This window comes from Copadichromis virginalis, linkage group LG8 (assembly GCF_057382275.1).
Source record: "Copadichromis virginalis isolate Kocher_CV1m ecotype Utaka linkage group LG8, C_Virginalis_male_GT1.1, whole genome shotgun sequence".
Classification (NCBI taxonomy): Eukaryota; Metazoa; Chordata; class Actinopteri; order Cichliformes; family Cichlidae; genus Copadichromis; species Copadichromis virginalis.
This window is the reverse complement of record NC_140625.1, coordinates 27,433,580-27,449,423: the sequence shown is the minus strand read 5'-3', so window position 1 is coordinate 27,449,423 and position 15,844 is coordinate 27,433,580. Positions and strand designations below refer to the sequence as shown.

At 39.7% G+C, this 15,844-nt stretch overlaps 2 protein-coding genes across 2 annotated transcripts; one reads left to right on the top strand and one right to left on the bottom strand.

Moving 5' to 3' along the window:
* Positions 1-132: 132 nt before the first annotated feature.
* On the bottom strand, positions 133-4,580 carry pnpo (pyridoxamine 5'-phosphate oxidase). The gene is made up of 7 exons (XM_085466853.1): positions 4,269-4,580; positions 3,040-3,164; positions 2,856-2,955; positions 1,838-1,891; positions 1,607-1,735; positions 1,455-1,525; positions 133-1,350 (listed from the first exon to the last, which is right to left on the bottom strand). The coding sequence occupies exons 1-7, from the start codon at positions 4,440-4,442 to the stop codon at positions 1,185-1,187; spliced, it is 819 nt and encodes a 272-aa protein (XP_085322979.1). The 5' UTR covers positions 4,443-4,580; the 3' UTR covers positions 133-1,184.
* A 319-nt stretch (positions 4,581-4,899) lies between these two features.
* Positions 4,900-8,546, top strand: mrpl10 (mitochondrial ribosomal protein L10). The gene is made up of 5 exons (XM_085466852.1): positions 4,900-4,982; positions 5,193-5,362; positions 6,570-6,734; positions 7,312-7,456; positions 8,033-8,546. Exons 1-5 carry the CDS (start codon positions 4,943-4,945, stop codon positions 8,269-8,271), a joined length of 759 nt encoding a protein of 252 aa, XP_085322978.1. The 5' UTR covers positions 4,900-4,942; the 3' UTR covers positions 8,272-8,546.
* Positions 8,547-15,844: the final 7,298 nt, after the last annotated feature.

Below are 15,844 nucleotides of genomic sequence, written 5' to 3'. Positions count from 1 at the left end.
TCCACAAGTCAACAGTTAATCCATGAGAATATTGCATGTTTCTAGTGATTCTGAGTGATCGTGTTTCGCTGAATCTTGGTGTTTGTGTTAGCTGTGCTACTGACATCTGCTGGTCAAACGCACACTCTGTCCTCAGTTACAAATTAAAACTTTATTAATAGCTATTTTCCCACAGTTACTTCAAGCTATATACCACAATTTCATCCTCAAACAATACAGGACACACAACAGTTGGCACAAATGACATCACGTGCTCTTTTAATCTCACTATTAAAAGGCAGTCACTGCCATAGATTTAAGCCTGATACAATCAATTTAAATTAAGTTAACCACCAGTACAGGTCACATATTTTCCATTTGTAAGTGTAAAATCATATTTGTCACCAATTAGAAGAAAAATATACTTTAGTTGTTCAGTTAACAGACTTGTGATTTTTTCACGAGTTGCTAACACGACTGAGGCAGTAAACTCTGTCTAGAGACAACAATGAATTTGAAAAAAATATTAGTTTTCTCATGAGGAACAAGCTCTTTTTGTCATAAATTCTAAGATGACACATTGAGCATGCTCTCATATTCCCCATATAAAAGCCTCTAAATTCATTTTTATATTTATTGTTCAGGTTATGGCCAAAGATGATGTTCTGAATCCATAATTAGCAAAACAGTCACACTTTTCTTTCTTTCTCAAGCAATTGTCTCAATTTTCCATATTTTCTTTAGAAAACTACACACCTGTACAGAAATAATCACACCAATGGAGAAGAACAGCATCTAAGTGTTGATGAGTGGAACAGATTGTGCTTTTTAAGAAATAAGAAACAGTTTTCATGTCCTAGAAGGTCAACGACTGCACTGTTAAACAACCACAGCCATACTGTTAATCATTATTTTGAGTGGGTAAAGTTTGCTCCACTTTTTCAGGCCAGTGCCCTTTTTCCATTACAAAGCATGGAAAACTCAAAAGTTGCACAGTCAGATTGTGCCACGCTGCTCCACTTATCCACTTAGCACACATGGTTCACCTCAAAAACAGCACAGTGACATTTGGCTTGTTGATAAACTGCGCACAACAGCACCTATGCAAGGTTATTAATGTGAGGTAAAGATGGTGATCTTTTTAAATCAGTGATAGTCGAGATGAAACATGTCCTCTCCTTTATTTCACAGCCTGCTGATGCTCCTCATGGGGACAGTCGCTGGTACACCCAGCCTCCCTCTGCAGCGTGCTGAAACTCTCCCAGCTCGGACTCTCCGTCCTTCAGCTTGGTGAAGACGATGCGGTCGTGCAGTCTGTTTGTCTGTCCCTGCCAGAACTCTATTAAAAAAGGCTTTACGATGTAGCCGCCCCTATTGGAAAAGAAAATCATGGGACAGTTAAAGGCAACGAACCGAAAAAGCTTTAAGAAGCCGTACCAACATGTTATTAACTTTAATTAAGAGCAAAGGTTTACCAGTAATCAGGCATAGGCACCTCTGTGTCCTTGTACTTCTCCTCCAGTTCTGCATTTTTCTGCCTCAGATACTGAAAGAAATTGTGAAAACTGAGACTTAGACATTGTACGCATTACCTACAACGTGCAGGTGGAGCAGCTTCGGCGCTTACATCTCTGTTAGGCACAGTAGTGCTTTGTCGGCTCACGACAGCGCCGACCTGGCTGCTCTTTGGCCGGGAGTGGAAATAATCGCAGGAGCTCTGGTAGGGGATCCGCTCCACGGTGCCTTCAATGCGAATCTGAAAATCAAAATTAAATTTAACTTACATTTACTATGAAAATAAAAAGTTTAAAGAAGAACGTAATATTAAAACGTAATAGTAAAATTAAGGTTTCTGCACCTGTCTGTTCAGTGGTTCCCAGTAGAAGACCAGGCATGCATGCGGATTGCTCTCCTGTGGAGAAGAAAGTGATCAGAGGACCCGACAACACGGAAGAAGCCTTAAAGATTCATGGATGAAGTGAAGGAGGACATGCATAGGGTTGTTGTGACAGTGGAGGATGCTGGACACAGGGTGAGATGGAGGCAGACTTTATCAACAAGGGGCGACAAGTGTCAGTATTTGATTTAAGACAAAAAGGAGACAATGCATATCAAAATTCATGCAAAACATTTGAAACCTGATGAATAAAAAATTCCCGCGATATAATTTTTATTTAGAATAATAAAAACAAAGTCTTCAGAAAGCAATATGTACTTATCAGTAAAAGTATCAGTAAAAGCCAAAGAATAAAAATGCATTTTCAAATGTTTTTTTTAAAGATGTCTAAAATCAGTGGATCACCTGCTTCCATCTCACCCTATAACTGGCATCTAACATGAACCTTCTGTGTGGTCTTCTTCTCTTCTTCCTGCCTGGCAGCTCCATAGTCATTATATTTTGTCCATTATATCCACTATCCCTCGTCTGTGCGCGCTAAAACCATCTCAGCCTTGGCTCATGAAGGCATCAAAAACCCTTTGAAACTCTAAAGCAAAGAAATGGCTTGATAACGTGTTCTGCATAAATTATGGGCAAAAATCCAAAGATAAAGAGTTTATTGTCCCCAAAGTCATAGAAATGTATTTCCAAAGCTCAAACCAGTGAATTGGTGCCATTTTTGTTTGTATGACTGATACAGATGTTGATTTGTAATTTTTTGTGCCTGCTAACTACTCGCTTAAGAAATACATTATTGATAAAAGCAAAAGAGCTGGACTCAATAATAGCATTTAAACACAGTAATGCACTATCTGTGAGACAATAACACAGGAAACAGGAAGAATTACACATTTATTCAAAACCACCTGAGGGCAAAAGAAGCAGAGCATGGATGTAGACGGCTGCTGACAGAGTCAGCGATAAAGATGCTTCTTACCAGCTCGCAGCCCTTTCTGCTCTCATAGTTGGTGAAGAAACGGAAACCTTCACTGCTGTAACCTTTCAGGAGGACCATGCGAGCGGACGGACGTCCATCCCTGAGTACACAACAGATACGATTAATTGTACAAAACTGTGAAAAGAAATCAGCTCCAATCTGTTCGGGGGGCAGCGTTTCTTACTTGGTGGCAGTGGCGAGGCACATAGCATTGGACTCTCCTATTTCAGGACACTTGGTGGCTTCATCAAACCAGTTTCCAAACTGCTTGATGGGGTCGAGAGACACGAGCTGACTCTCCTCAAAGCACTGGAAACAAAACAACCGATACAGATGTAAAAAAACACAGGAAAACAGCCACTTTTACATAATGCAGGATTCAAATGATTCACTGATGCTTTTGGATTATAGTGAGTACAGGCTGTAGGCAGTATAATTACGATTTAATTAATTATTCAATTGTGTTTATCACTTTTAAACATGCCAGAGAAATATGTCCTATTTAGAGGTCAAAGCTGAGGTGTGAAACATCTGGGGAACACCTGCTTTCTCCAGCTGTATACAGCGTGACCAGATGCAAACTTCCTAAAAGTAAATTTGTGTGGGACAATAATTACACAGCCTTTTATCTGAATGCAACTTTCCAAACAATAAGAATAAAAGGAAGATTTTTGCTTGATAGTATTCTTAAATCCATATTATTTCACAGGCTTGACCCACTCAGTAGTTTTTCCTTCTCTTTTTGGTAGTTTCTATACATCATATCCTGCAGAAATCTGCAGAGCTCATGACTTTGTAGTGACTTCCCTTGCACTTTTCCCTGTTAAGCATGGGATAAGTGAAAAAAACTGTTAACTGGCACTTTATCCAGGAAGATATAAGCCAGATTTTATGGGTAATGGTTTTAACACGAAACGTGCTTAAAAACAAATACAAGGATAGCAGTGTCCCTCACAGCACTAACTTCCCTGGTTTGAACCTCCTGGGGCTTTTCTGTGTTAAGTCTCAATGACCTCAATGTGCCTGCGTGGCTTTTTATCCAGGTACTCCGGCTCCCAGCCCAAGCACATGCATGTGTAGGTTAACTGATGAAAGCTGAAGATGATAACCAGATTTTGAAGCTACTAAAATAATAGTTAATTACTGTATTCATTTAGCAATGTAGATGAAAAAGTAATTCACTGAAGTAAGACGCAACCCATACGGAAACATTTAACGCAGTGGGATCTGGTCACAGACTCTATCCATGGCAGCCAGATTAGATTCCAGCTGTGCACACTCACTGTATTTTTTTTGCACATCTAATTCTGGGTTCATATCGTGACCTTGCATTTGCACAGCACTGACAGAGTGGCTTCAGTTACATGACTCAATACATTGTATCCCAACGCAGGTAACTCAGCAGTTTCTCACCTCCAGATCTCCTTTGTACCTCTTCCTCATGTTACTCAGGTCCATACTGGTTCCGCTGCAGTGTTTCGAGGTAAAAACGCGCGGCAGCCCTACTATCCTAGTGGCACGAGAGGGCAGATTTCCTCCAATAAAGCAAATATGTCTCAATATAATCGTACTGAGTATGCGCCTCATGCCTGTAAAACACACGCTGACGTAACGCTCCCTTACGTAAAATGTTACGCAAAAGAATGCTGTAAGAAAATCATCGATTTAAAAAATCATTTTACTCTACTTATTTAGAAACTATGTAATCTACGGATTTATTTTCATATGAACTAAAAATGCAAACAAAAACAAAACAAAAAAACCCCGAACGTCGGTAATTGTGCGTCATTACGCTAGGACGCGTTCGCGTACAAGCCCACTCGGAGTCTCTTCTCCGGCATTGCAGCAATTTGCTTATTATTTTAGCCAAATTATTTAGATAATACGTATATGGATACAGGTTATCGGTTTTTAAATGTTTTCCGACGTGTTTGTCACAAAGCACAGCTTCATTTAGGTAATTTTGTTTTCTTTTTACGCTTAAAGTTTGTTAAATATGAGGAAGGTTTTCTTTTTGCCGACATGTCAGTAAACGCAGCACGCATGCGTTCGTCACTTTCCTGAATAACGACGTTTTCCTGTGAAAGATGGCGGCGACCTTGTGTTCGAAATTGCTGCCAAAACATGGTAAAGTACTATACTTATACCATTACTTTTTCTTTTTTAAACATTGCGGTTCTGGTTAGTCTGTCTAATTTTCAGCAACTAGCTACTGTTAGTAGCGTTAGCGGGGACTCCGTTTTTAGCTGTTATTACGCTCAGTTAGTCGATGTTAGCTCCGCAGCGCTCACTGACAGGTTGTACAGCAGACATTTACCTGACATTTGTGGCTTTCAGGATGGCTTCCCCTCACACAGAGTGTCCGACACGGGTCCAAGGCTGTGACCCGCCACAGGAAGCCTCTGCACATCCAGAAACAGAAGCTGCTAGCGGTTACTCAGTACATCCCCCCCGCACGGGAGTTTCCTCCAGGCGCTTACCCGTCCCAGACCAAACACGTCCAGGAGGTAACACACCAGCATGTTCAGCCTTTTACTGAAAGCCTGCACGATCGGAACAAGTCTCACTTCATATAGGACTGCTCAGCATTGTGTGCTTATTTCTTGGATTGGCTTAGGTTTACAAAACCTTTGAAATATGTTGCTTAAAAACAGGCATTTGGCATTGCATCCTAAACAACTTTTACCAGGCAGTCAGCAGCTGATGGAGCAGTTTAATAACTGTTGCAAAAGAAATGGGAATATACAACAGTGTTTGTACACGTGCTTAAGGACATGATAAACTTTATCTTCCACATCTGCACTTTGTATTTAATTTGCAAGGTAATTGGAAAAGTTGGTTTCATTTAAATATTTGCAATATTGTCATATTTATTTTTCGCTTGGTCATTATGAAACCTTTAACTTGCACGGTTACCCTACCCTATCCCATGATGTGACAGAGCATTCTCCTCTGTCACACCAACCCTCTTCATGTCCTCCTTCACTAATTGTCTCTGTGCTCTCCCTCTTTTCTTCTTGCTTGCAGCTCCATCTTCACGATCCTTTGTTCAGTATATCCACTATCCCACCTCTAAACATGTCCAAACCTTCTTACCCTTACCCCTCTAAGTTGTCCTTCCCATGCACTCATTTCTAATCCTGTCCATCCCGCTCATTCCCAATGAAAATCTTTACATCTTAAACTTGGCGTCCTGTCTTTTTGTCAGTACTATAGTGTCCAAACCATACATCATAGCAGGTCTCACTAACCTCTTTAAAATCTTACCTTTTACTTGTACTGCTATGCTTCTGTCACCTCGACACATGTCGCCACCCTGCCTGCACTCTTGTGTACTGTCTGTTGCTTTGGATGTCTTTTTTAAAAAGTAGCATAACAACTGTGTATACAACTCTGATAGATGTAAAGCTTATTCAGAACTTTAGCTACTCTTACCATTTTCAAAGATGAGGTTATTTTTACCTGAAAGCTTCATCTTTTACAGTAAAATACGATATATTTTCTGCTGCTCAGTAGGTAAATGATAAAAACATTTTTTGGAACCAGAATTTTACACATTACAGAATTAATTGGGCTTTTATTTTGTTACTTCAAGCAGATTTTGAAAGTATGCACTTATGTCCTTTTGTTCAAGTAGTAGTCTTTTTTTTCCTGGTTTGGTCTGCAGGTCTCGTGCTTTACTGAGTGTCAATCTCTTCCGTCTCATTCCTTCAGGATAATGATTTGACCTTACTAATGAAGAGGGAGTTGAAGAAGTTGTTTGAGGATTGTAAAATGATCGCCGTGGTCCAGAACAGCAGCAGCAGTGCTGAAGACATGATGACTCTCAGGCACAGACTTTATAAACACAACATCACAGTCAAGTTCTTCCCCAACAAGGTAAGACTGACGTTGTTGATTCTGTGACGTTTCCTATTTATCGGGAATCAAATACGTTTGAGATGTTTCTGAATAATAACATAATAAAACAGCTTTCATTAATCCAAATCTAAGTAATAGACAGTGTTTTTGGTAACATTTTTAGGGTCAGAAAGGACAACAAAGTGTGGATTATATTCTCTTGAATGTTGACAGCTGCACACTCCATGGATGAGTAGTCCTGTTATACTTCTAATGCGTGATTTAGACTTCTGTGGCGAATCTATGTCATAACTTATTTAACCACGCCTTAACCTTCCACGTAACCTGATGTGTAACCAATGTCAAGTCGACGCCCAGCGTAACAACTGAATTTGTTCACTGTCTGATGGCACCCAGGACCATCCCTTATACTTTACATAAACTATAACAGCAACAATAAATCATTTTCTGATGATACATAAGACGATAAACTTTGAGTTGTTGTTTCTGTCTGCAGCTTTTTAGCTCACAGCGTCCTTCATATAGAAGAACATCCTGCTGCACAATTTCACATCAAGGATCATTAATCTTCTAATTCACAGTTGTTTGTTTTCAGGTCGTGCGGTCGTTCCTGAGTGACTCCATTTACTGCAACATGGGTCTTCTGTTCGTCGGCCCAACGGTTATGTTTGTTAGCAAAGAGCCGAAGGTGAAAGAGATGCTGACGACTCTGAGGGGCAGCCCACAGATGACACTACTGGGTACGTTTATCCACGTGCGAGGAATAATTAGCATTGGATATTGTTATGATGCCTCGGGAACCATGAAATGAGTTCAGGAAAAGTTGAGCTAAATTGTCTTCTAAATTAACTCGTCAATCTTCTGCTGGTGACAGTTTGGGGCTGTGGGTTGAGATAAGGTTCCACAACCTGCTTGCGTCTAACCTTGGAGCACAATCGGTTGGTAGATGAAGTTAGGGATCCAGTTAGTTGGGATAAGCAGTTACTGCCTCTCATCTAGAAAATGCCAAGTGTACTGTGAGTGTACACAAGGATACTGTGGCCCAAATTCAGTCTGTCCTCTACAGACGTTCGCTTTGTCTGCATGTTCACTTCCTTAAATGGAAGTGTGTTTTCAAACCCTCCAACACTGAATCTGCACCAAATCACGCTTATTAACCCAAGTTTGTGAACCGGTGTTAAAAACTGTTTGTAAAATTAAACAGATAATATTTTGCCAGCTGAAGCCTGTCTCTGTAAAACAGATTTCAGATCAGTCCAGAAATGGAAGGAATCCACTGCAAATATCTGTAATGATCTTTGCTCTTCTTTCATCAGGAGCCTGCATAGACAACACGCTGCTGAGTGCACAGGGCATCGTGAGCTACTCCAAACTGCCGTCAATGACTGTCATCCAGGGCGAGGTGGTGAGCGGGCTCTCCATGCTGACTTCTCACACAGCTTACCTGCTGCAGCGCCACCCGGCCCACCTGTCACAGCTGCTCCAGCAGTATATCAAACAGCAGAGCTCGGATGGAAGCGCAGAGGCAGCTCCTAAAGCAGAGGAGGCCACGTAGAGCTACAGAGGACATTACTGGGACTGGTGACTTTCAGATCGAGAGCCAAGTGGAACAGCAAACGACTGTAAATGGACTGGATGCAGTCTTTGTTTTAATTTGGCATCAATCAGACTTTAAAGATTGAAAAGAAAGTCTTGAGTGAAAGAGATAAATTGGTGACACAGTGAGCGTCCACCTTTCGGACACCTCAGCCTGGAGATGTCTGGAGTTATTGGATAAATAATGCTTCAAATGGCTTTATTTAAGTGTTTAATAAATGACTTCAGCGCTTACTTTGGCTCATGTTGTTTCTATGAAGACTTTCTGTTACTGAGGGAACAGTGCGAACAAAGAACAGTGTGAGATAGCATACTTCTGCCACGGTTAAAAGCACACTCCACACCATACATCAGTCAAGTCTTTGGATTTAGAAGGACTAGGATTGCTTGTGATATTCTTCCTATTTCAGGGTGACGGGCATTTGTGATGATATGGTGCAAAATGTCCAATTATTGGGCAAAATCTTTCTCGCACTTTCATGCAAATCTGGGCAGAACTTTTTCACAGACACTACCAATCACATATTCCCATTGGTTGGGGTTATAATGCTTCTGTTTACATTTCAGGAGATTTTGTTTAGTACAGTGCCAGATGGAGTTGTGACCAAGTGGCATAATAAAAACAGCTCCAGCCATAATAAACACAACTGGTCACAGATCTGATGAGTTAATCTCCATGTTACAGATTACAGCATGCTAATCTGGGTCAAATGGGAGAGATGCATATTACTCATTTTCACTTCAACAGTATGCACCTCTGCACAAGATCAGGCAAACAGTAGTACAACAATGTAATTTAGAGTGCAGAAAAAAAGGAACCGTATTAAAAAAATTTAAGATTTTATTAACAAAACGACAGAAGCTGCAGAACTGAATCTATTAAAATAAGATATAATATTAAAGAAATGGTAAATCATGGTTTATTGTGAATTATTAAGAATTAAGAAGGCCATATCAAGACATTCTGGTGTTCTCCTGGAAGTTATTAACATATAAAGGTCATTAATATCCCCTAAAATACTGTATTAATAAGTTTGTGTGAAGAGGCTTCAGGTTTTGTCCATTTAATCTCTGCTTCAACCTAAAAATGAGTAAACCGAGTGTTCAGAGAGAGGAGCCTGCTTAGATTCACTCTCCACTACAGCCCTAGACTCTCAGTGTAATTCCAGCTAATGCGGATAATGGGGAGGACACATTGCGCATGGTGCGCGCCGCCTGCGACGCACGGCCCTCCTTGGATTTGAGGGAGCTGCTGTCACCCTCCGCAGAGAGGGCACGGTGGGTGAGATTATGTGATTGTCTCTGGATAAAGCATGCAGTCTGACTTCTTTTGTTTCAACGTTTGTCGCTATTTTTTCATCGAAATGCTGAGTTTTCACAGATTATTAAACGCCAAATGAGACTTTTGTCGGATTAATCAGACGCGGAAGGACAGACGATGAGAGTCGGAGGTGGATTTCAGGTGGGAGTTTTTAAAAATTGCTTTTCCAAAATAGATTTGAAAATACCAGACAAACAATGTGAAAGTTTGGGCTAAATCTTAATGGAAAACACAGAATATAACCACCAGTATTCTGTGTAATTCAGCAGTTATGTGTGGTCTAATCTGGACAGCGAATGCGTCATGGGAATATGTTAATCTGCACATACATATATATATGTATGAAACAACACTAAAAGCATTTGATTAAAATGAAAGTAACCTTTACTTGTCGTTGTGCTGAGGCAGTAGTATATTAATCCAGATTAGACCCTATGCAGACTTCAGTAGTTTACAGGTGAAACAAAGGACTTGTTAACCAAGGATGTGAAGTGATCAGGACAAGAATCTACCTTTAAAACTGTTTCACTGCCCTTTGTAATGTTTTGTGTTTTAAAAAAAATTCCCTCTGAGTTTGGAGTCCAAAAACGTGCTCAGCATTTAGTCTTTTTGATGTAAGTTGCACGTTTTCTTGTATATACTAGCGTCCTGAACACTATTGGTAAGAGTATTTTATTCCACACAAGAGATTATAACAGTCATAATCTGTGCATCTTAACTCCACCCTCAGGCATGATGCATGAAGTCTCCACCTTGGCTGACTTGTTGTGTTGACCACCATCCCCCCCCCCCCCCCCCCCCGTGAGCTCATTAAATCACTCATCCATCTGCATGCACATTGTTTTAGAATCAGAATCAGAATACTTTATTAATCCCGAAGGAAATTATAGGTTACAGCAGGCAGCACGCTAATGGCGCATGCGTCATTAGCGTGCATTATCTAGGTTTTCTGGGTCAAATGAGGTCAAACAGTAGTCCAGCAAATAACCATTCATCATCTTTGAGTTATTTATTGTTTTATTGCAGTTCGGAAGTTGAGTTAAATGAACTGGAGTGTGAGTGGTTTAAATGTATGCAACTATGATATTTACACTGTAAGGATAACTTCTAAACATGGGAGATACACAGAGGTTTTTTATTTTTCTGTGTCTAGAACATGAAACCAAAATAAAATGTGAGTGGAAATCATAATCAAACTCAGTGCGGACTATTGTGCATGAACCTTTCTGACTAAGCAAGCTCAGAAACCTGCAAATCCTTTCATCCTGTTTCCACCACAGGCTTTCAGTACTGAGGTCAGTTACTCTCATCCTCTCTTGCCCTTACATAACAGCAAGGCAGGCTGCTTCTGGATAGATTTAGACAGAAATCAAATTGAATGCACTGACTTAGCATCCCAGTACTGGCAAAATTACTTACTACAGTGTATTGGAAAGATTTGTAAAGCATTTTGTTGCACCCGAGAAACCTTCTTTAAGTCAGTCAGGTCAAAAAATATAAATATGAAAGTTATATTCCCACAACTGTACAGTGATTCTGCAGACTGACGCTGTGATGTCTGTGTTAAAATGCAAATTTTAACACAACGAATATTAGTAGCTTGTTCTCAGACTCACAAATTAAACGCAAATACATAAAACACACATAAACACATACACATAAAATACGACAAATAGAAGAGTTTTCTTTGGAAAAAAAGTATTTCTTTTCTGCAGCTCTTGAAAGTCATAAAACATTCTAAGTAAAACAAACCATGGCATATATTTATATTAAGTGTATAGAAGTGTTATTCTGTGGTAATCATGATTAATATTATTGTGTCAGTGCTCTCCGTCTTCAGATCGAGTTACTCCGTGTCCAGGTTACTCTAAGTAGCTAAAAACATCTCTTGAAAAACCAATTAAGAAGAGGTAATCCTCTCCTTGCAGACGGTATTGGCCATGGTGCCACACACTGCACAAGAGTGGATTACCAACAAGGCAAACTGCACGGGGATCCCCCAGAAGCCACAGATTCACCCACCTCCAGTAGTTTTAGCAGTTTAATTAGCTACATATGTGTTAAGTTGCTTAAACAGCTAATTACCCAAAATTAATTAGGCTAAATATTTGGAGATCCTCAGTCCATCTGAGAGTTTTTCTAAAGATTCATATTGCTAAAGAGGTGTGTCATCAAATGACTCCAAACTGATGCAGGATTGTTTGATGTGTGGTTTGTATTTAGATTAAGGGGGAGGGCCAGAAGGAGCCCTTAACACAGGGGTGGGCAATTCCAGGCCCCGAGGGCCGGTGTCCTGCAGATTTTAGATCTCACCTTGGGTCAACACACCTGAATCACATGATTAGTTCATTACCAGGCCTCTGGAGAACTTCAGGACATGTTGAGGAGCTAATTTAGCCATTTAAATCAGCTGTGTTGGTTCAAGGACACATCTAAAACCTGCAGGGACACCGGCCCTCGAGGCCTGGAATTGCCCACCCCTGCCTTAACAGATCAATCCAGTCATAGTCATACAGTAGCTGTTAAACCAGCCTGTGCAAATAATTACGTCTGCACAGGCTGATTAAAATGTCAATTAAGATTTTCTTGGCCTATTAAATATCAGCAAATGAAAGCTTAAAAAACCATCAGCCTCAAACCCAAAGTAATAAATTTACTGCCACAGATGTCTAAGGATGTGCACACATTTAAAGATCTGGAACCAGGTACATCTGCTTTTTTAATCAAACAAATTTAAAATGTTGCATCTGCTACAAAATAAACTTGTTAAATTAGAAATCTGCTTTCGCTCTTGTGTCTTTGTAAATAAAATTATAAAATAATAATTTAAGACATATAATGTTATTTTATTTATATTTGTACAACTAAACCTGCCTTTTGTGAAACTTAAAAACTTTGATTTAAAAGACAAAATTAAAATCATTTTGCTATAAGAACAACAATAAAAACATGTCAGGAATGAAGACCCAAATATAGACTCAACTGGGACTATATGTATATACACACACGGACACACAGAGGGCGATCACGGGAAGTATGGAACGCCAGGACTGCCATAATGAATTAATTAAATACACCATTAAATAATTAATTAAATGTGGCAATAATTAATTAAAATTGGAATTAATTAATTAAATAAATAGTTATGACACATGTAATTAATTAATTATTGACACATTTAATTAATTATTTATGTATTTCACATTTTAATTAATTATTGACACATGTAATTAATTAATTATTGACACATTTAATTATTTATGTATTTCACATTTTAATTAATTATTGACACATTTAATTAATTATTGACACATTTAATTAATTATTTAATGATATATTTATTTATTTCATTTTGGCAGTCCTGACGCCTGGCTCTCGTCATGAAATAATTTTATCTGTCAGCCTCACCCATCAAACTCAGGGGGCGGGGTTAACGCTGCCCATGCAGCTTCTCTAACATTTGATTGGTTGCCGTGCAAAGTAAGTCAAAACAGGTCGATCCTAGAAAATCGATTGCTTGTGTAGACTTGGGGCAGCCAGTTATCCCAGAATGCAGATCAAATCACAAGCAGCAATGGTGGTGGTGTAGTTTTAAAATACCCCGTTTTTCTGTCACCAGCTACACTTTTAACAGTGTTTTAGCCGCGAATGTCGCGCCGTATGTCTGGTCAGGTTGTCAACATAGAACATGTTTGCAAAAGTGCTCAGATGTTTTCAGAGATTTCACTAGCTCTGCTAACAGTTAGCATGCAGAGTGCACCGAGGGGGTTACGTTAACCGGTTTGTTTACATATTCCACTCTCCGTGTTCCACATGTTGCATTCGCAGATTCTCATTTTCACCGAACGATCGTCTCTTTCCGCCTGGTCTTGTGTCTCTGTGCTTCTGTAACATAAAGAACGAGCTGACATTTTTCTCACGAAACCAGCGATCAGCTCAGCAGACCCTCAGTTTACCTGCATGCATCCTCCTCCTCATCTGTCAGCTGTTTAACACCTGCTGCTAATTCAAGAAACACGCCTAGTTACCTGGTGATAGTCACAGTTTAACTGGGCAGCCGGTGCTCGATATAAAGCAATGTCAGCGCATTTTTCTGCACAAGATAAGTAAATATAGTGTTTTCCCCGAGCGCAGAGCTGCTGGAGCTCGTTTCCTTACAGAGCACTTTATAGGCGAACAGCTTTATCAGCGGCTGATGTCCAATCACCGGCACACAGCTTTCAAACCTCAGCTGAGTTTTAGCTCTCAGTGGTTAAACGCTGGACTTCATTCACTCAGGTTCTGTCTGTCGGGTCACGTTTACTTCGCTGTTTTATTTACAACTGAGCAAATCGGTTTGGCTGAGGTTAAAGTTACGTTTCATAACTGCATAGTTTCACAGACGTTTAATGGTTCACTGGCACATGTGTTAGACTGAACTATCATCTAAATATCATCTGTTTTTTAATAGTTATTCAACTGTATTCTAAGCACCAGCTGTCTGTTAGAATGTGATTTTTTTTCTCTCTCTGTTGGCAGAGGTATAAAAATGCGCAGGAAAATCTGACATGCATGGCAAACTTCACCGACGATATTTAGGGAGGAATAAACACACATCAAACATAAATGAACCATTTGTCTGTCTCCATAATTGAGAGAATTTTCTCTTCTTATGTCAACACTCTCTCTCTTTTTTTTTTCTTTTTTTTTTCTTTTTCGGTCATGTTATGTTTACCTGTCAAAGGCTTGTTACAAACTATGAAACACATCGTGCAGACTTCTGGATGTTAGAAGAAAACTAATACTGCTCATGAATGAGACTAAAGGCAGGAAGGTGTCCTTTAAAACTAAACATGTTAATAGGTCAAGGTCAAGGTCAAGGTCAGATTTATTTATATAGCACATTTCCAACAGCCGATGCTGCACAAAGTGCTTAACAATAACAATAAAATTAAAAAATACAGTGTAATAATAGGACCTCCCTGTTTATATCATAGTTTATGATCTAGCACGTGTATTTCAGTAATAGCCTGCTGAGGCCACTATACGTGCTGGCCTCATATCAAATGTGAAGGCAGACTGAGTCTATGTTTGACGTTTTTTATATCTAATCTTCCTTTTCAAACATTTAAACAGCAGCGAGTCTGCAGCTGAGGGAATACAAACTCAAATTGTCGGAACAGGTTTGCTCGTTTCTTGGATTCATTTGGTGATTTATTAAATGTATAACTGTTATTCTAATCTGCTGCTGAGTCTCTTACACTTTTCTTTATGCTGTATATTTTCACGTCTCTGGAATAGTTGGCAGTTAGATAGTCAGCTGGGAAACTTTGTGTTAACTCATGGAGCTGAGGATATCGTGGATATGCTGACCTCGCTGCGTGGTGTACAGAGCGAGGTCAGCATGATTAATATTCACAATAAAAATATTAGCCGAACATCATGAAGTCTGTATGTGTTTCATAGTGTCGAACAACCTTTGTACAGTTAAAGCCAGCAGTTACTACATGACGGAAACACCAACGTTATCTCTTTTATGTGTTTATACACAGGTCACGCTGATTACTGAACAAAAACCCAAAGATCAGATGTTAAACAGATTTATTTGCTCTCTCTCCTCCTTAAACATGTTTTTAATGTTAGTTATAATTCAGAATTGGCGACTGAAACACGTAGGACACATAAGAACATCAGGAAATAAAACATCGATAAATATAACCTCAGTAAAAGAAGTCAGCGGGGGTTACTACAGCTGTGTACCGGGGCCTGCGCTTTGTCGGTGGGATTGCTTGCGAGGCGAGCGGGTCTATCCCACGCTTTGCCGTGAGACTGGGCAGACATCTCCGAAATCATCGAAACACTTTTGCAAAGAGGCTGTATCTTGACAAACCGACCAGACACATGAAGATTAAACCACTACATTCTCGGCTAAAAAAATATTAAAACGGTATTTGGTAACACACAAACAGGGTTTTTCAAAGCTCAGTTCTGTTAGCTTCCACATGCCGGTTGTTGTGTGCTAGAAACAATGGCCACCAGGCCAAAGCAATGGTTTTGACTCGATCAGCGTTAACCCCGCCCCCTGAGTTTGATGGGTGAGGCTGACAGATAAAATTATTTCATGACGAGAGCCAGGCGTCAGGACTGCCAAAATGAAATAAATAAATATATCATTAAATAATTAATTAAATGTGTCAATAATTAATGAAATGTGTCAATAATTAATTAAAAT